Source organism: Ursus maritimus, unplaced genomic scaffold, assembly GCF_017311325.1.
Source record: "Ursus maritimus isolate PB19 unplaced genomic scaffold, ASM1731132v1 scaffold_24, whole genome shotgun sequence".
Classification (NCBI taxonomy): domain Eukaryota; kingdom Metazoa; phylum Chordata; class Mammalia; order Carnivora; family Ursidae; genus Ursus; species Ursus maritimus.
Window position 1 is genome coordinate 18,745,018 of NW_024424897.1, and position 18,717 is coordinate 18,763,734.

The window sequence follows — 18,717 nt, forward strand, 5'->3', positions numbered from 1 at the left end:
CTTACTCTATTTTTTTTTCTTGCCCTTTGAATATAGTCTCAAACTATTGCTTCCTTTAAAAGGCAGGCTTGTGGTTTCAGAACAAGATCGTGTACGATCATGTTTTCCTTCTCTCCACTAAGTACAACTACAAACTCAGAAGTTTAAAAACAGCGAGAAAAGGACTCTGAAAGCTAGAAGACGATGGTTGGGGCGGGGTGGTGCCTGGGTGGCTCAGTCGGTTAAGCGTCTGCCTTCAGCTCAGGTCATGATCCCAGGGTCCTGGGATGGAGTCCCACATCGGGCTCTGTACTCAGCAGGGAGTCTCCTCCCTCTCCCTCTGCTCCTCCCCTTGCCCCCACTTGTGTGCTCTCTGTCTCAAATAAGTAAATAAAATATATAAAAAGAAAAAGAAAGGAAGACGATGGTGGGCTGGCTAGGGACCTCGGGACTTGAGGAGCAATAACGTGGTGAGTTTCTTGGGTTTTCTTTTCATCTCCCATACACCCTGGATTAAGCTCTGAAGGGGCCCGCAACCCAGAACCACCAACAGGCACAGACGAAGAAGGGGGGAAAAAAAGAAGAAAAAAGAAAGGAAAGCTTGGTTTCTCGGCCAAAGGACAGGGAGTCCAGTAGAGACCTATGGGGAGCCCCCACCCTAGTTTCGCACCAGGGCGCCAGCAAGTGGCCCAATCCGTTCCCAGCAGCAGCAAAAGCCCTGAGCCTCCCTGCCCTCCATACGGTGGCAGCGGCGTCTGTCTGCCCCTCCGCAGAAGGTGGCCCAGCAACACCACGCAATCCAGGGAAGCACCTTCTGACACCACAGAAGACACCAGCAGGGAGCGAGTGGGCACCCCAGCAGCACCCAGAGAGCAACGCAGACCAGAACAGTATTGCAGGGGCTCAGAAAACCACACACCGCCATCTCCTCCTGGGCACTGCCTGCCTTCATGGCAGCCATCTCTTTCTTACTCAGCATCATGGCTGCCCTCAGCCCTCTGGTGAAGCCCGAATGGTTAACAAGAGGACCAGAAGTTCATCAGCACCCGTCAGACCGGCATGTCAAAACTAAGAGCAACTGGCGGAAACCCAGAAGCATCGACAGTAGGGTGCACAGAAGATTCAAGGACCAGATCGTGATGCCCAGCACTGGTTACAGGAGCAACAAGGAAACAAAGCACATGCTGCCCAGTGGCTTCCAGAAGTAAGTCTCTAGTCCCGATGTCAAGGAGCTGGAAGTGCTGTTGATGTGCAAAAATCTCACTGTGCAGAGATCGCTCACAATGTCTCCTCCAAGCACTGCAAAGCCATTGTGGAAAGACTAGCCCAGTTGGCCGTCAGAGCCGCCGATCTCAATGCCAGGCTGCACAGTGAAGAAAACGAAAAGACAGACAGCTTCTATGTATGTCGTATTTGTGTTAGTAAAACCATAAAACTAAAAAAAAAAAAAGAGAGAGAGAGAAAGAGAAATGAATTTCCATTGGAACTAAAACCCATAAAAGAACCAAGAACAATACACTACACCTGAATAGGGCTCCTACCTGCTAAAACAGATGTAAATAGAATTAAAAGATCCCTAACCTAATAACCCAAATGTCCAGGATGCACAGAAAATCATTCATTATACCCCAAACCAGGAAAACAACAATGTAAAGAAAAGACAACCAACTATACCAACACTGATATGATTCAGATGTCAGAATTTATCTCACAAGGATTTTAAAGCACTTGTAATAAAAATGCTTCAACAAGCAATTGCGAATTCTCTTGAATTGGATAATCTTAGCAAAAAAATAGAAGTTATGAGAAAGAACCAAATGGAAAATATAGAAATGAAAAATTATTGTGAAAGGTAAAACTTGGATGAACTCAGTAGTTGAGTGGAAATGACAGAAGATCAAATCAGGGTACTTAAGGACAGATCAATTGAATTTAATCTGAACCACAGACTGGAAGAAGAAAAAAAAAAAAGAAAGAAAAGGATCAGGGACCCATGAGACAATAACAAAAGACCGATGTTTGTATCATCAGAATCCTGGAAGGAGAGGGGAAATGCGGAACTGAAAAGTATTCAAAGAATAATGACTGAAAACTCCCCAAATTTGGTGAAAGATAGAAACCTACAGATTCAAGAAGCTGATAAACTCCAAGTTGGTTAAGACCAAAGAAATCCACAAGACACATCCTAATTAATCTGAAAACTAAAGACTAAGAAAAAATCTGAAAAACAGGGAGAAACAACCAGGAAGGAACACCAATTCGAGTTCTATTTTCGTATTGCCTATAAAGGAAACTATGGAGGCAGACAGAAGTCACGCAATATTTATAGAGTACTGAGAGCAAAGAACCATCAATCTTGAATTCTGTATGTGATGAAATTATCCTTAAGGAACGAAAGGGAAATGAAGACATTCTCAGATGAAGGGAAACTCACAGTAGCACATGCAGATGTTAAGCAGTAGGGGTGCTGGGTTGAAAATATGTAGCCAGGGCTGGGGGTGCTGGTTAAGCTCAGCGGTTAAATGGCTCAGCTGGTTAAGCGTCTGACTTCGGCTCAGGTCATGATCTTGGGGTCCCGGGGTAGAGTCCCACATCGGGCTCCCTGCTCAGTGGGGAAGGCCTCTCCCTCTGCCCCTCTCCTCTCTCGTGCTCTCTCTCTCTCAAATAAATAAAATCTTTTTTAAAAATTAAAAAAGAAAAGAAATTATGCACTCAGGGAGAAGGAGAAAGAGAGGTAGTAAAGATGACCCTAAGGTTTCTAACCTGTACGTCTAGAGGAAGAATTTTTTTTTAAGATTATTTATTTATTTATTTGACAGAGAGAGAGACAGCCAGCGGGAGAGGGAACACAAGCAGGGCGAGTGGGAGAGGAAGAAGCAGGCTCCCAGCGGAGGAGCCTGATGCAGGACTTGATCCCGGAACGCCGGGATCACGCCCTGAGCCGAAGGCAGATGCCTAACGACTGTGCTACCCAGGCGCCCCAAGAGGAAGAACCTAGATTGAGGTGATTCCTCAACCTGACATAAACTGGAACCAGTTAATAATGAATTTGTAATTGGACATGTTGATTTATTCTTTAAAGTTTTTATTTTGAGATAATTGTAGATTTACATGGGTGTAAGAAATAACATAGGTAGAGATCCTGTGTGCCCTTTACCCTGTTTCCCCAGGGATAGCACATGGTAAAATTATGGCACAATGTCACCAGGATATTGACATCGATATGGTCAAAACACAGAACAGTTTCATCATTGATAAACTGGATGTCATCAAAACTAAAATACTTTGCTCTATGAAAGACTATGTTAAGAGGAAGAAAAGACATTACAGACTGGGAGAAATATTTTGCAGATCACATATCCAACAAAGGATTAGAATATATAAAGAGCTCTCAAAATTCAATATTAAAAAAATGAACGGTCCAGTTAGGAAATGGGCAAAAGATATTCACAGACATTTCACACAAGAGGATATCCAGATGACAAGTAAGCCTACGAAAGATGTTCAACTTCATTAATCACTAGAGAAATGCAGATTAAGACCATATGAGATGTCACTGTGCACATATTGGAATGGCTAAAATGAAAAATATCAAATGCTGGTGAGGATGTGGGGAAACCGGATCACTCATCCACTGCAGAAATGTAAATGGTAGAAGCCACTCTGGAAATAGATTTGTGGTTCCCTTTAAAATGGGCTTCCCATACAACCCGGCAATTGTACTCTCAAGTGTTTATCCCAGAGAAATTAAACTTACTTCCATGAAACTTGTAACAAATATTCATAGCTGCTTTATTCATAATAGTCCAAAAAGCTAGAAACTACCCAAATGTCTTCAACAGGTAGATGGTTAAACAAACTGGGACATTTATACCGCGGAATACTACCCAGCAGTACAAAGGAATGAGCTTTTGTTTTTGTTTTTTTTTTAAAGATTTTATTTATTTATCTGACAGAGATAGAGACAGCCAGCGAGAGAGAGAACACAAGCAGGGGGAGTGGGAGAGGAAGAAGCAGGCTCCCAGCAGAGGAGCCTGATGTGGGGCTCGATCCCAGAACGCCGGGATCACGCCCTGAGCCGAAGGCAGACGCTTAACTGCTGTGCCACCCACGCCCCAAGGAAGGAACTTTTGATGTACACAACTTGGATGAATGGCAAGGAAATTAGGTGGAATTTTAAAAAGCCAGTCTCAGAAGAATGGATAAATACCACATGATCCCATTTACGTAAGACTCGTGAAATGACGTAATTACAGAGATGGGAAACAGATGAGTGACTGCCAGGGGCCGGGGGTTAGGAATGGGAGGAAGCAGGGGCTTCGGATGATGGTACGGTCAACTATGTATCTCGAATGTGACTGTAGTTACCAGAGCTACACGTGATAACATTACATAGAGCTACACACGCACACACACGAGTGCATGTATCAGTGGCCAAATCTGCATACACTCTTATGGATTGTACCAACGTCAGCCTCTGGGTCTGATACCGTATTACGGTTACATAAGATGCGAACTTTGGGGGAAGCTGGGTGAAGGGTACGGGAGCCTCCCCCCACCCCCGTACATTTATTTGCAGCTTCCTGTGAATCTAATGATTTTAAAATAAAAAGTTTATTTATTCGTGATGAGAACACTTAAGATTTACGCTCTTTCAATATAAAAAGCTTAAAAAGTCAGGCTCAAACCCAGCACGACCAGTCGTAGCAGTCATGCAGCATTGTCTTGCCACATGTTTTGAGATATGTTTGACACTTTCCCTGTGGCTGCCCCTATAATGAACGGAGTACACGGAAACATCAATGAAGCATTCTTTTCCAATGCTGTGTATTCACAGAGAGACTAATGGCATTTGTTCTCTGTGCTGTCTGAGCCTTAATCTTATCACGTGCTTCTGTTTTCCGTTTTGACAGAGCTGTGCTTGGGGCTGGGTCATCTTACCCCACCTTCGTCCCCTCTAGGATGGTGGCGATGGCGTATGTTTTTTTTTTTTAAGGTGTTTCTCTCTCTTACTCTCTCATAGAAACTTCTTTTCATTGCCCCAAATAAAAATGCTTGTTGCCTCCTCCCTTCTGCCTGCCCCGCTCTGTCTCTCTTTGAGGGTGGGACTTAAAGCCTTTGGGTACTTTCAAGGTAACTTACTCATTTTATGTTCCAAGCTTTATTTTAGCATCCTAAGATTAAGCATTCAGCCACTTGGAAGTGTCTTGAAATTCTAAGCAGCTAAGAAATCCTAGGGCTTTTTCTTGTATCTTTTCCATGGTGAGTAACCTTGTATCCAGGGAGAGGAGAGGGAGAGAAATGGAGAAACATCAATTATATGAAACGATTCTTCGGAAAGCCTGAGTGTCCATTTATCCTTCTCCCCAGGGACGACAACACACACACACACACACACACACACACACACACACACACGCGCGCACACACACACACACACAACTTAGTCATTACTAATAATGTTAAATAATACAAAATGCCAACACAACAGGACTTGAATAGTGACAGAGACCTGTAATGTAACTTTGGCACAACATTAAAGCCACGAGACCTCCTGTTTGTATCTTACTGGAAAAAATCACTTCCCCTTAGACTAATGTAAAGACTCAAAGCTAATGACAAAAGCCAACCATTTCCTCCTCGTTTGGAGAGAGGAAACAGAGAGCTCTAAGTTCCCTTATATTACAGGAGGGCAAAAAGCCATCCCTTTATCTGGGTCCCTTGTGTTCCATCTAAGTTCTTAGGGCTTTGCTATCAACCGTGATCACTGTATTTCCCAGTAAGAAGCAGCCATGTTAAGACATACCTATCCATCTCGGGAGAGAAGATATCTTGTTGTATTTTTGATATAGCGCCTTGAATTCTTGAAGGGAAAAAATCAGAAAGATTTAGGTCAATGCCACGGGGCTGGTGCTAAAGTTAAGGTCTAGCTCCTAAGGCTGGCTTAGAAAAGCCTTACAGACCAAAGCCAGGGAGTGGGTTTTTTTTTTTTTTTTTCAAAACACTGCCAGAAGGCTTTTTTCTTTTTTTCCTTCTTGAAGGGTCATTCCTAAATGAACGAAGTCGTGTACCCTTCCTCCTCTTTGCTTGTACATTCAGTCTTTTTTTAATGAATTAAAGCTCGAGGGAAGATGCTATCAGATAGTTTCTGAAACTGACACAGGACGGCTTTGCTACCCAAGGAGCAAATGGATTAGCTCCTGGATGGTTCGCTCCTGTCATTAGTTTTGTTTGCTTTGGGTGGTTTCTTTTCTTTCTTTCTTTCTTTCTTTTTTAACCAATTGCTGCATTTTGCACGATCTCTCCCTCAGCCGCTTAGGGGTCTCTTCTGAGACTGACTCTACTCTGAACACAGACGAACTGCGTGGGCGCGAGGGAGGAGGACAGAGTAGCCACGTGCCTGCCAGTCCATCTCGGACAACCTGCGGTCATAGTGGGGTTTGCGATCACCAAGCCTCTTCAGAATGCCCTGGTTTTCCACAGTGATTCTCACTAGTTCCCGGTTCCTTGTTTCTCTGTTTAAGCTGAAAAACACAAAATCCTGAGATGGTTGAAGAATAAAACTCCCCTCTCGGATGAAGTCCTGATGTCATAAACTCAGGCTGCTTAAGTGCAAGGAACAGACTTTCCCGCTGAGCCCTGAGACTCCCTACAGCTGTTGAACTAGACTATGCTCTGGGGTCCACGCACAGCACTGGCAAGGTTTGTATCACTGGTTCTCAATCCTGACGTCCACTAGAAGATTCTGTGTTATTGCTCTGGGTGCAGCTTGGACATTGGCCTTTTGTAAAACACCCCAGGAATTATGATGTGAAACCAGGACTGAGAATGTCTGGTTTATATGATGGGGAAGGTCTCGCCTACGGACATATCACAAAAGGCTGGTGACAAGTTCTGCGTCACCTCATCTCACCTTTCAATGGTTTCAGACATACAAGGATATAGGAAAGGCACCTTGACAAGGTCTCCTACAACCCGCCCCCCAATTCTTTCCCTCGCACACACTTCTTTTGTAGCCTTGTCTATACGGCATTATTATTTACAGAAATCTCTCCCCTAACAGGTCTTGAGTTTTTTGAGGCTAGGAAACATATATATCTCATTTCATCTTTGTAGTCATAGCACTTAGCACATAGAAGTTCCTCACGAAATATTTGAGGAACCGATTCTTAAGAATGCTGTGTCATAGGGGTGCCTGGGTGGCTCAGTCGTTAAGTGTCTGCCTTCAGCTCAGGGCGTGATCCCAGAGTCCTGGGATCGAGCCTCACATCGGGCTCCTCCACTGGGAGCCTGCTTCTTCCTCTCCCACTCCCCCTGCTTGTGTTCCCTCTTTCGCTGTCTCTCTCTGTCAAATAAATAAATAAAATCTTAAAAAAAAAAAAAAAGAATGCTGTGTCGTAGTCTCAGCTATGGTCACCATTTTACGAAAGCGTGCAATGTTTTCTTGTGACAAACTCTGAATAGGACTCCACAAAGTCTTTTAGATGCAATAAAAGTTAGCTCTTTGCCGCTAGAGAAAGTTCCCAGTTTTGAGTAGTTTTCATCCTCCTTCCCTGGCTTCTCTGGGTGCCCATCAAGATAGCTTCCCTCCAGCACACCGCCTGCTCAGGAGAACCTCGCGCTAAAACCCAACAAGGGGACTTTCCAAAGATGAAGAGATGAGAAAGAACACTACCTCTTGGAAAGATATTCATTCCAGCAATCCACCTTGGCAGGGCCACGATGGGCATTTGCGATTTTCTGACACAGTTGCTTGTTTTCATATTCGATTTTGTCGATTCGCTTTTGTTCACCCTGTAAGAAACCGCGCCCCACCATGGTGACATCGTCCAACACCCAAACACTCCGCATCGCCCTCCTCTGGGATGGTGGGAAAGGGGCAAATCGAGGGCCGCAGTGGAGACTGGGAGGAGAGCGTAGGGATGGGCGGTGTGCAAAGGGCCGGGAGTCTTAACAAATCTCTGGGTGAGGAGGGTATTTATACGGCTCTAGGCAACTGGACCTCTTCAGGACATAGATGAAAATCAACCAAGTATATCCGGAGATGGCGAACAAATACCTGTAGTTTGCTCAGTTTTAGAATGTGATGTGTGTGTGCCATTGGAGGTTTGGTATCCACAGTAGGCTTCACTAGAGGATAAAGGAGAGCCACGTTACCACGCGGGGGTCCTCTTAGCTACCTCGGAAAACCCGCTCGCATTCTAGACGACGGCCCCGACTAATAAACACGATGGGTTTGAATTCTGACCTCACTCCAGTTCAGGAAGTTCAGGTTAGTTTCATTTCCCAAACCGATATCTTTGAAGAGCTTTTAGCACAAATGACAGCATGCGAGGACCAGAACAAGTAAAACAGAGATAAATGTCCTTTGCATCCAATGAAGGAGTCTCTCCCATCCGTGCCCAGTAAGACTAGCCTGCTGGGAGCTGGAGTCCTACCCTGTCTCTAGCTTACTCTGGCTTTGAAGTTTAAGTGAGCGTTTCCACCCATTGATCTCCTGGCGAAAGATGAATTTTGTCACTGACGCCAACCTCCTCTTGACCCAACCCAGCAGATAAGGCCATATCATCACAAAGCTGTGTACTGGTCTGGTTTACTGTTGCTATCTCTGAGGTGGACCCTTCCAGAACCCCTAATTGCAGTGTCCCGCCCCACCGGCCCACATACCTATTTGTATTCTATTCTTGTGAAATATGTAGTGGCCAAAGTCTAGTTTCTTCCTGAAGGTTGTGCTCTGTCTGTGATTAGAGACGATTACAGGGTAGGCTAGATAATCCAGGGAATTGTTCATCTTCTCTTCCTAGTCTCACTTCAGAAATGAGGCACCCAGGCTCCTCTGTGAGGTACTTAGCGGTCCCCATGACAGGTTGTCATAGTTACCCTGTTATGACATCAGGGACCGGTCTTGGGGAGGGAAGAGCAGTGGCAGAGTGTGTCTGGCTATCCCTGGGCTTCTGTTGGAAAGCTCAGGTCCAAATCAAGATGAGGGGCAAGACTCGGAACCTCTCTCACCTGCCTGGCGGGCGGGTGCCACCAACACCAGGGGGCAAAGGTGTGGTGTGCTGGGAAGGGTGGGAAGGCACCGGCTGGGAGGTGGGGGCTGGGGTGGAGAAGTCCAACCGCGGTTACACACCTTCAGCTGTAAGCTAAGGAGTCCCTACCACAATGGATCTTCTGGAGGTGCGAGACCACAAGTTTTGGGGGGAGGTGAAAGATGACCTTAATGAGAATCTCATCCAATTTCTTCATTTTACAGATGAAGAAACTGAAGTCCAAAGCACCAGCCTGCTCTGCTGTGCAAGAACCAAGTTAGTGGCAGGGCTGGGCTCAGGATGGGGGGTTTCCTGAATTCCTCAGACATTTGGTTTTTGGAGGAGTGGGGGTGGGGTGGGAATCTGCCATCGGCAGTGGGGGAGGACAGAGACTGTCTTCTGCTTTTAGTGGGATTTCAGCAAATGAAACACTAATATGGCTCATGGTGGGCTGGCAGCCGCTCCTGGGAGGGCTGCAAAGGAGCCTGATTCATCTGCACGCTAGGACAGGTGCAGTAGCACCTAGTAGGTGCTATCACATTGGCTGATGGAGAGGCAGAACACCTACTGAGTGCTCATTCTACGGTGCTGGGGGCTTTCCTTGAGTGTCACATTTAATCCTTCAATAACGCTAGGAGTTAGGTCCTAGAATTCCCCCCTTCCCCCCTCCTCCCCCCCAGCAAACAGGCTCAGAGGTTAATTTGCCAGGGTCCGAATGCCAAGCCTGGCTGCACAGAGTCTAAGCTTTGAAGCCTGATGCTGGCTCTCAGTCAATGCTGGAAGAAACGGGCCTCAGAGTTGGGCTTCTCAACCTTTAATCTTTGTAAGGATCGCCGGGGGCGGGGGGGGGGGGGCTGTAAAATGCACATTCTCATTCAGCAGGGCTGGGACAGAGATTTTGCATTTCCGACCAGCTCCCGGGTGATGTCAATGCCGCTGCTCCGCAGCAGGCAGATCAGCTCACAGGCGGAATCGGGTGTCCCGGTAATCCTGCAAAAACTAAGCGACACCTGGTACTCCGTTCAGCGGGAACATTTATTGCGCTCTGCGTTTAATCCAATGAAGTTACTGCACTTCCCCGTTTATAATGATGCAGAAAAGGCCTCAGCTGGGAGTGGGCCGAGGACCCCCGAAACTCCCGGCTGACGTCATCTCCGCCGAGGGGGACAAGCCCGGGGCCCCCGGAGCGTCCGCGCGGCCCCCGGCGGCGCGCCTTCCTGCGGGGAGCTGAGCGCGCCGACGGTCCGCGCTCCGCCTTTTCCCGCGCCCGGCGGGCCCGCCTCCGGGGCGGGATGGGGCGGGTCCCGGCTCGGGAGCCCCCGCCCAGCTGACCCGGCGGCTCTCCCCTCGCAGGCTGCTGCCCCGGCGTGCAGGGCCCGGCCGCCGCCATGTCGGGCCCGTTCGAGCTCTCGGTGCAGGATCTCAACGACCTGCTGTCGGACGGCAGCGGCTGCTACAGCCTGCCGAGCCAGCCCTGCAACGAGGTCACCCCCAGGATCTACGTGGGCAACGCGTGAGTCGCCGCTGGGGCGCCCCGCCCACCCGAAAGCCGGGGTGGGGGCGTCGCGGGCGTGCGGGGGGGGGGTGCGGGGCGTGGTCGCCCTCCGGGAGCAGAGCGGGGGCCGGGCAGGGGCTGGAGTCGCCGCCCGCCCCCGCGCGGGGGGGGTGGGGAGCGGAGGGGCTAGACCCCGCCCCGGCCCCGCGTGGTCCTCCCCCTCGCGGGGGGCCAGGATCCCGGGGCGCTCAGCCGGCCCCGCGTCCGGCTCGAAGCCGCCACCCGCTAGGGGCTCGGCTTTGGGCGGGGTCGGGCTACCGTGATCACTTAACAGGTGGCCCTCTGTCACCCAGCCGGTCTCCAGCCCGCGCGTCATGTGACAGCTGCCTGGTTCTGCAGTGAGGTCACCGCGGAATGTCTGCCTTCGCTGCCATGGCAACTGGCTGACGTCACAGATTGGGCGTGGAACTTTCCCGGCTGGGCAGGCCAGATGAAGGAATCGAAATACTCCAAATGAGGGATCCGGAGAGCTGGGCTGAGGTTTCCTCGCTCCTTCTCCTGCCTTCCAGATAGGGTTTGATTTGCCAACGCCCTAAGCTCTATGGGCCAGGGTCTGCGTGTTGGAAACCCAGAACTAACTCCCTTCCCTCCTTTTACCCAGGAGGAAATGGTGGCCCAGAATGGTTGAGGGACTGTGAGGACAGGGTCAATGACTTGTTCATGTCTGTGTCCCCTGTCCTGTACTAGAGCCTGCTGCTTACCCTGTTGCGGGCTGCCACAAAAGCGGGAGTCATCGCGAGGCTAAAAGGGATGCAGAAGGTCCCCGCCCAACCTTCTTGGGGGAGGGTCTCATCCACTGCATCCATTCATTCAGCATATGGAGCACGCACTGTGCGCATTCATAGTGATGGTGATGGTAATGGTAGATTTGCTAAATGTTGAATTCGTAATGGACAAGGAAGTGAATGGGAGCTCACCTTCAGAGTTACTTGTAATCAACCCCTGTTTTGCAGCCATGGGCAGCGTCGTGAGCAGGGACAGCTAAGACGGTCCCAGAGCCTCAGCCAGAGGGCTCAGGGAATTGCAAAGTTCTGAGGCTAGTGTCCTGTCCAGACACCCGAGCAGCAAGTGGCCTTATAGCACCCTCAGGGGACCCTCCTCTCTCGGACAGTTTGGCACATTCAGCTGCCCCTACTTCCCGCGTGGAAGCTGAGGTTGTGAGGTGGCTGCCAGCGTGGCCAGTGCTGAAGGCCACTGTAGAAAAACACATCCCCTGCCCAATTAACGAATCTGGCCTTGACTCGGCCGGGGGGGCGGGGGGGAGCACTCAGCAGAGAGCGCCTATTGCTTCCTGCCCATTGGAAGCCCCTGAACCGTACGGCTCACACAGCAGAGAGGAGCCTGTAGGAGCCTCATCTTCTAGAACTCAGGATATGGTGCCGAGTGAGGGGGAGACAGAACAGGGCTGGCGTCAGGCCTCCTCCCCGCTCGGCCACCACGCCGTCTGCGGGAGCCCGTGGCACATCCTTCCGCCGTCCTGTTGGGCCGGAGCTTAAGCCCAGGCCTTGCTTCTTCACGGCTGCTGTGACTGGCAGACGAGGTCGTGTCGGAGAAGGCATTTTGTAAAGTATACACTGCTGTCTGAATTGGGGTGTTGTTGGGAGACGAAATAAAGGAGCCCTTTGACTATTCAGATCAAATGTTTTATAACCCCCAGGGTTCTGTTGGCGCCACTCGGTCCCCAAGTGCTCACTCACCCAGGAGAGCTTCGGAGACGTGGCTAGTGCTCTGTGGCGGAAAGGGTGCCTCCGGGGGACTGGAGGGGCTGCCGTACTTTCTAATCCAAGGAAGGAGGCTGCCTCGGATGTGCTGATCTCATTGTTTTCCACTGATTCACTACGTAGTCGTTCAGCTACGTGCCGGGTGTGGTCACAGGTGCCGGGGGGCAGAGCGGGTTACTCCGTCGAGGAGCCCACAGCTTGCGCCTCAGAACAGATAAGCACCGTCAGGCATTAGAAGAGCACGGACCACAGGGTCAGGCTCTGTCTGAGGACAGCTCATTCAACACAGCCTCCCCAGGGGGCATCATCCCCCTTTGCCAGGGAAACTGAGTCGCCAGGAGGTGAAGTGGCTTGCTCAAGGTCACCTGGCGGGTAAGTCTGAGGGCTGGATTCAGACCCAGGCAGTCTGGCTGTAGAGCCCATTTTGAGCCACGAGGCTGTACCCCCACCAGAGGCTCGGGAGCGTGATGCCAGATGGGATGGAGGGGAGATCGGGACATACTGCAGAGGGTGGTGAAAAATGAGAGGGTGTGTGTCCATGGAGAAGCTCGAGAAGGGCATTCCAGAGAGAGGGAACAACACGGGCCTGAAACCGCCCCGGCTATTTGGGGAAGCTGCTAGTAATTAGATATGGCTGGAGGGAGGGAGGTGAGTCAAAGATGAGGGGAAGCTGGCAGGGGCCGAGCGTGGAAGGTTCCTTGTTTTGCCAGGAGACTTAGAATCTTCTCCATCTTCCGCCCCCTTGGGGCTGCCAGTTGGTCAGTGAATCATCTCCTGCTGTTGTCTCCTGTCCAGGTCTGTGGCTCAAGACATCCCCAAGCTGCAGAAACTAGGCATCACTCACGTGCTGAATGCTGCTGAGGGCAGGTCCTTCATGCACGTCAACACCAACGCCAACTTCTACAAGGGCTCCGGCATCACCTACCTGGGCATCAAGGCCAACGACACGCAGGAGTTCAACCTCAGCGCCTACTTTGAAAGGGCTGCAGACTTCATCGACCAGGCCTTGGCTCAAAAGAACGGTAAGGCACCTGTGGTCCAGGAAACAAGGCAAGGCAGCTTTGATCAGACGTTTTTCTAGAAAACAGGCCCACAACCGGCTTCGTCTCGGAACCTGTCAAGAAGCCCCACGTTAACACAAGATGTACAGACCTTTCTCACAGTGGCAGCCTTGGGGTCCTTGTGTTTGAGTGGACGTTGGCTGAGAGGTCATTTCTAGCCACTCCCTGCCATGCCCCCAGTTCCAGTAGCTTCAGCAATAACGATTTATCCGTGATAAGAAGTGCTGAGGGGAAGGAGCTCTAGGGCCGGTGGATCAGTGGCAGCATCAGGACGAGGTGCTTCCCCCCACCCCTCCTTCCACCCTTCGGGCTCTCCCCTAGTGGCCCCAAGATGGCGGTGGCAGACCCAGTCACCACATCCTGGCAGGACAACGTACAGCAAAAGACCCGGCAGCCGTCTCTTCCTCATGTCTCTTCCTCTTTTTAAAGAGCAAGTAGAAGGGTCCACAGAAAAACCCCTCAGTGGGGTTCCCCTCACATCTCTCTGGCTGGAGTTGGCTTACACGAATGTCCAGCCGGGGGAATGGGGCAGCCATGACTGGCTTAGGCTGGTGCTCAGCAAGCTATGGCCCCCAGGCCACATCGTCCAGCCACTTTGTAAATGCTTCCTGCAGCTCCCAAATCTAAGACTGAAGGAGAGCTGCTGAGGCACCGGCAGTCAGGCAGGCCGCCCCCAGGGGAAGCCCTGGAAGGCACAGGGCAGACATCAGTGGAACAGGTCGGGCCACCTGCCCTTTCTGCATTTAGCTCGTTTCTCTCAGCAACTGCCTTTACCTTCAAGCTGCCTCCCCCGGCCTCTCCCTCCCCCACCCCGAGCCTTCTCAGGGGAGGTGAGCCCTGTGAAGGTGCCATCAGCCTTGTCCCCCTGCTTCTAGCCCGTCTCTGCTTCTCGTGCCCAGCGGCCTCCCCCTGGAAGTGATTTCCAGTGAGCAGTGTGTTCTAGACCCTGGTTATCGCGCGTCTGGGGCTCAGGAGGGACGTTTTATCACCGGGGGAGCCTGCAGACTTTACTGTCAGGCCCTTCGTGGTCCTTCACGGTCTCGTGCTTGTCACCCACTCCGTTCCGGCTGTACTGAGGTCCTGTGTAGATGGGAGCGAGGGGCCCAGTTAAGGGGGTGAATTTTGCTTCTTGTATATGGATTGGTCATCCACTCAGGGAACTTAGAGCTTTCTGACTTTGTTTCCCCTTTCCATACCACTAGGAACAGACCTCGACTCTTGTGACCTCCTGCCTTTGCAGGAGGCACCATGGGCTGTCAGTCTGGAAAGTTCTCTCTGCCTCTCCCTACCTTGTCTTCTGGCAAACTCCACTTTGTGCTTTAGCACTGGGCCGAGTGTTCTCTCTTCCATGAAGCCTGCCCTCAGGCCGGGTCCACTGTGTCCCGTGCATCTCCCCAACACGTGACGTAGCATTGGGCACATAGCAGACACGCTGCAAATAATTCCCGAGTGAGTGACAGAAATGAATTCCGTGGGCTCTCATGCCAAGTGTAAAGGCTTCTAGGATTGGATTGACTGGCCGAGTGAGTCAACAGAGACACACTGGCCTCCCACAGGGTGCAGGGCTCGGGGGAGCCAGGCGCCCATCACTTTGGAGAAGGGGGAAGAGCCAGGCGTGCTCAGAGGAGGAAGCAGTCGCTTCCTGTCAGGAAGTTGATCAAGGGAGGCTTTTATGGAGCAGGTGTCATCTGGGTGGGGCCTGGAAGGATGGGAGTCGAACCTTCCCCTTCCCCATCAACTCTGTGAGTCGGGGGCTGCTGAGAATGTTCCAGGTCGTGAGGCAGTGGCTCTGCAGAGGGTCCCCTTGCCGGGGCCTGGGCGGGGAGAGCCCCACTCTGCATCCTTTGGGTATACTGGCTAGAGAGGGACCGGGCAGGAGAGTGGCAGACTCCCCCTTCCTGCTTGGGAGGCTTGGGGACAATAGAGTCATGTTTTGGGGGTAGGGTGATGGGAACAGAAGAGACTCTGACTCTGGGCCAGCAGATTTCCTTCAAAATAATGGCAGGATAGAGGCACTGGTGGATAACCATTCACTTGGCTAGTCAGCAAACATTTATTGAGCACCAAGTGCATGCTAGAGGTAGTAGGGCATCCAAAAATCAATACCCCACAGTCCTTGCCCTTAAGGGACGCACCGTCTGGCGGAGGAGGGTAGACCTGTGTGTGGCCAGCAGTGACATGGAGCCGGGCCGCTGTCGTAGAAGGTACTGGGTGCCACCAGACGACTCCTGTCGCTGGCTGGGAGTTAGCGATCGAGTGCTTGCACATGCCAGCCACTGGCCTAAGGGCTTTCTGTGATGTTTGCTTCAGTCCCCTAACCACACTGTGCAGTGGGTACTGTTAACACAGATAAGGAACTCGAGGCATGGGGGGTTAGGTGCGTCATAGGGTTCATTAGCCATGTACTGGCCCCCAAAACAGGCCCAGGAGAATAAGTAGATACTATTTATTTTAAGGAATTGGCTCACGCGATTGTAGGATCTGGCAGATCTGAAATGTGTAGGGCAGACTGGCAGGCTGGAAACTCGGACCGGGCTTTCTTTATTACAGCCTTGAGGCAGAATTTCTTCTCCAGCGAACCTCACCGTTTGCTCTGAAGATCTTTAACTGATTGGATGAGGCCATCCACATGATCAAGGGCAGTCTCCTTTCCTGAGGGTCAACTGATAGTTGGTGTTAATTACAGCCACGGAATACCTCGTAGACTAGTGTTTGACCAAGCAACGGGGCATCGTAGACAGGGCAAGTTGACTCAGGAAACCATCACAACCAGCAAATTAAAATTTAAGCCCACATTCCTATGACTTCAAAGGTTTTGGTTCTTTTTTATTTTTTAAGATTGATTTATCGGGGCGCCTGGGTGGCTCAATCGTTGAGTGTCCTTCTCTTGGTTTCGGCTCAGGTCATAAGATCAGGTTTGGGAGATCGAACCCTGCCTCTGGCTCTTCTGCCCCCCACCTCCCAGCCCCTGTCCCTGGCTTGCAAACGCACACATGTGCTCTCTCTCTCTTTCTCAGAAAAAGATGTATTTATTTATTTGAGAGAGAGAGAGAGACTGTGTGTGCACATGTGCTCCCCCCCCCCCAGGAGGGGTGGAGAGGGGAGGCTCAGTGCAGGGCTTGATCTCATGACCCTCAGACCATGACATGAACTGAAATCAAGAGTCAGATGCTCAACCAACTGAGCCGTCCAGGAGCCCCAAAGATTTTGGTTCTAAATCCCTGTGCTGACAAAGGAAATACTTGAACTTGGGTTTTAAGGGATGAGTAGGAGCTTGCCAGGTGGCCAAGAGAGAGACTATGTTCCAGGCAGAGGGAATGACATGTGCAGAGGCACAGGCGTGGGGAGGACCATGGGGAGGTATCAAGGCCGCGTGCACTTGGCCTTGTCAGCCACACTTTGGAGACTAGAAGCCCTGCAAAGGGTGACAGGTTGCACTGGAATTTTGGGAAGTCCCTTCCGGCCGCTGGGTGGAGTGTGGATTGGTGGTGGTGAGGGTAGAGCGAGAGCTTGGTTTGGAGGTGTGGAGGTGGCAGAGATGAGGGTGATGGGGACCTGAACTAACACTGTGGTGGGAGGGGGTGGTGGCAGAGAGAAGCCAAGGCTTGCGGCTCCCGGGGACCCCCCCAGTGGAAATGCAGTGTGCTGGGACTTGTGATGCTTTCTTTCACCAAATGCGGGGGATGCAGCGGGGAGCGAAACAGACGGACACCCCTGCCTTGTGGAGCTTCCCCATTTCAGGCGAAGGTGACAGCCAACAAGTGAAAAAGATTTCTGGCCTGTGTGTGTGTGTGGGGGGGGGGACACTAAAGCAGGGAGGAAAGGAGAAGGGCTGGGAGTTGGGGGGGGTTGTGGCTTTAGAGAGGACGGGTGGGGGAGCAGACACCTGGGGAAAGAGGTTTGTAGGCTGAGAGGCCAGCTGGCATGGAGGGACAGAGGGAAAGGAGGAGATGACGTCAGAAGGGGGGGCTGGATTGCGTAGGGCCTCATGGGCCGTGGGGGGGGCCGTGAGAGCGTGTGTTTGTGCGTTTTGATTTTCTGTCCCTGTGTTTGTATTTGACGTGCACGTTCCTTTAATTGTTTTAAACCGCTTTGTTGAGGTCTAATTGACATTCAACACATCACACGTATGGAAAGCCTGCAATTTGACGTTTTGACCTGTGTGTACGCCCGCGAAACCATCACCGCAAGCGCGGTAGTGAGCACGCCCGGCGCCCCGCACCCCGGCGTTTCCTCAGGCGCCTCTGTGACCTGTCCCCTCCGCCCCCTCCGTCTTCCATCTCTCGGCAGCCGCTGCTCTGCTTTCTGTCACCAGACATGAGTGGACATTTTGTACACTTCCGTATAAATTCGCTTTCTGGGCCCGGCCCGTCTCAGGGTGGCTGCTGTGTGTGCCGTCCGTGTGGCTGCACGTGGCCGGAGCTCTTTCCCGTTTAATGCTGACCTTCGTGCCGATGTGTCTCAGTTTGTCCCTTCACCTGCTGGCGGACATTTGGGTCATCTCTGTGATTTCTTTCTTTCTTTTTTTTTTTAAAGATTTTATTGAATTATTTGCTGGGGGGGAGGGAGAGAGAGAGCACGAGCAGGGGTAGGAGCAGAGGGAGACACAGAGACTCCCCGCTGAGCAGGGAGCCCGAGGCGGGGCTCGATCCCAGGACCCCGGGATCGGAACCTGAGCTGAAGGCAGCCGCTTCACCGACTGAGCCACCCAGGCGCCCCTCCTCGTTATGTATCTGCCGTCGATGGGCCTTTGGGAGCTGCCCGCCGGGGCCGTGAAGAACAGGGCCGCCCCCTGAACATTCTGGCGCGTGTCTTTTGTGGTCACGTGTGCACCGCCCCGCTGGGCCGTGGGGGTTGCATGGGTTCCACTTGAGTACCTCCTGCCCCCCCCCAGTTGGCCAGAGTGACCGCCTAATGTACGTCCCCCCCGCCCCGCACAGCCACAGACGGCAGTCCTGCTTCCCCACACCCTCACTGACGCTCTGTGTTTTCCGTCTTTTTCCATGCGGGTGGGTGCACAATGGCGTCTTGTTGTACTTTCCGTTGGCGCTTCCCGGGAAGAGTTCTGACTCGAGTCAGGCCGTGTGTGGACGGCCCCAGTGCCGGCTCATATGCCCCCATTTCTTTTTCAGGCCAGGTCCTCGTCCACTGCCGGGAAGGTTACAGCCGCTCCCCCACCCTAGTTATCGCCTACCTCATGATGCGTCAGAAGATGGATGTCAAGTCTGCCCTGAGCGTCGTGAGGCAGAACCGTGAGATCGGCCCCAACGACGGTTTCCTGGCCCAACTCTGCCAGCTCAATGACAAACTAGTCAAGGAGGGGAAGTTGAAACTCTAGGGCAGTCCCGCTGCCTCTTCTCTAGAGGCAG

General features: G+C 51.6%; 2 protein-coding genes across 3 annotated transcripts; one reads left to right on the top strand and one right to left on the bottom strand.

Annotated features, from left to right (window-relative positions):
- Positions 1-4,668: 4,668 nt before the first annotated feature.
- CFAP97D1 (CFAP97 domain containing 1) lies at positions 4,669-8,770 on the bottom strand. 2 transcript variants are annotated; one of them, XM_040639870.1, is made up of 5 exons: positions 8,647-8,770; positions 8,039-8,109; positions 7,655-7,773; positions 5,786-5,842; positions 4,669-5,250 (listed from the first exon to the last, which is right to left on the bottom strand). In XM_040639870.1, exons 1-5 carry the CDS (start codon positions 8,768-8,770, stop codon positions 5,160-5,162), a joined length of 462 nt encoding a protein of 153 aa, XP_040495804.1. In that variant the 3' UTR covers positions 4,669-5,159. The 2 variants fall into 2 exon arrangements, with proteins under 2 accessions (XP_040495804.1, XP_008691743.1); XM_008693521.1 differs by lacking the exon at positions 4,669-5,250 and adding an exon at positions 6,380-6,503 and having other exon boundaries at positions 5,554-5,842.
- A 1,570-nt stretch (positions 8,771-10,340) lies between these two features.
- DUSP3 (dual specificity phosphatase 3) lies at positions 10,341-18,711 on the top strand. The gene is made up of 3 exons (XM_040640553.1): positions 10,341-10,524; positions 13,083-13,309; positions 18,481-18,711. Exons 1-3 carry the CDS (start codon positions 10,400-10,402, stop codon positions 18,684-18,686), a joined length of 558 nt encoding a protein of 185 aa, XP_040496487.1. The 5' UTR covers positions 10,341-10,399; the 3' UTR covers positions 18,687-18,711.
- The last annotated feature ends 6 nt before the right edge of the window (positions 18,712-18,717 follow it).

What these genes read in the sequence shown, in the direction of transcription:
- CFAP97D1 (XM_008693521.1), bottom strand. Translation starts at nt 8,770, where the DNA reads ATGAACAATTCCCTGGATTATCTAGCCTACCCTGTAATCGTCTCTAAT. An exon ending in TAAAACTGAGCAAACTACAG is followed by an intron (nt 7,774 to 8,038) that starts GTATTTGTTCGC and finishes GGTTTCTTACAG; the next exon opens with GGTGAACAAAAGCGAATCGA. An exon ending in TGTCCGAGATGGACTGGCAG is followed by an intron (nt 5,843 to 6,379) that starts GCACGTGGCTAC and finishes TTTCCCTTCAAG; the next exon opens with AATTCAAGGCGCTATATCAA.
- DUSP3 (XM_040640553.1), top strand. Translation starts at nt 10,400, where the DNA reads ATGTCGGGCCCGTTCGAGCTCTCGGTGCAGGATCTCAACGACCTGCTG. An exon ending in AGGATCTACGTGGGCAACGC is followed by an intron (nt 10,525 to 13,082) that starts GTGAGTCGCCGC and finishes TCTCCTGTCCAG; the next exon opens with GTCTGTGGCTCAAGACATCC. An exon ending in GGCCTTGGCTCAAAAGAACG is followed by an intron (nt 13,310 to 18,480) that starts GTAAGGCACCTG and finishes TTTCTTTTTCAG; the next exon opens with GCCAGGTCCTCGTCCACTGC.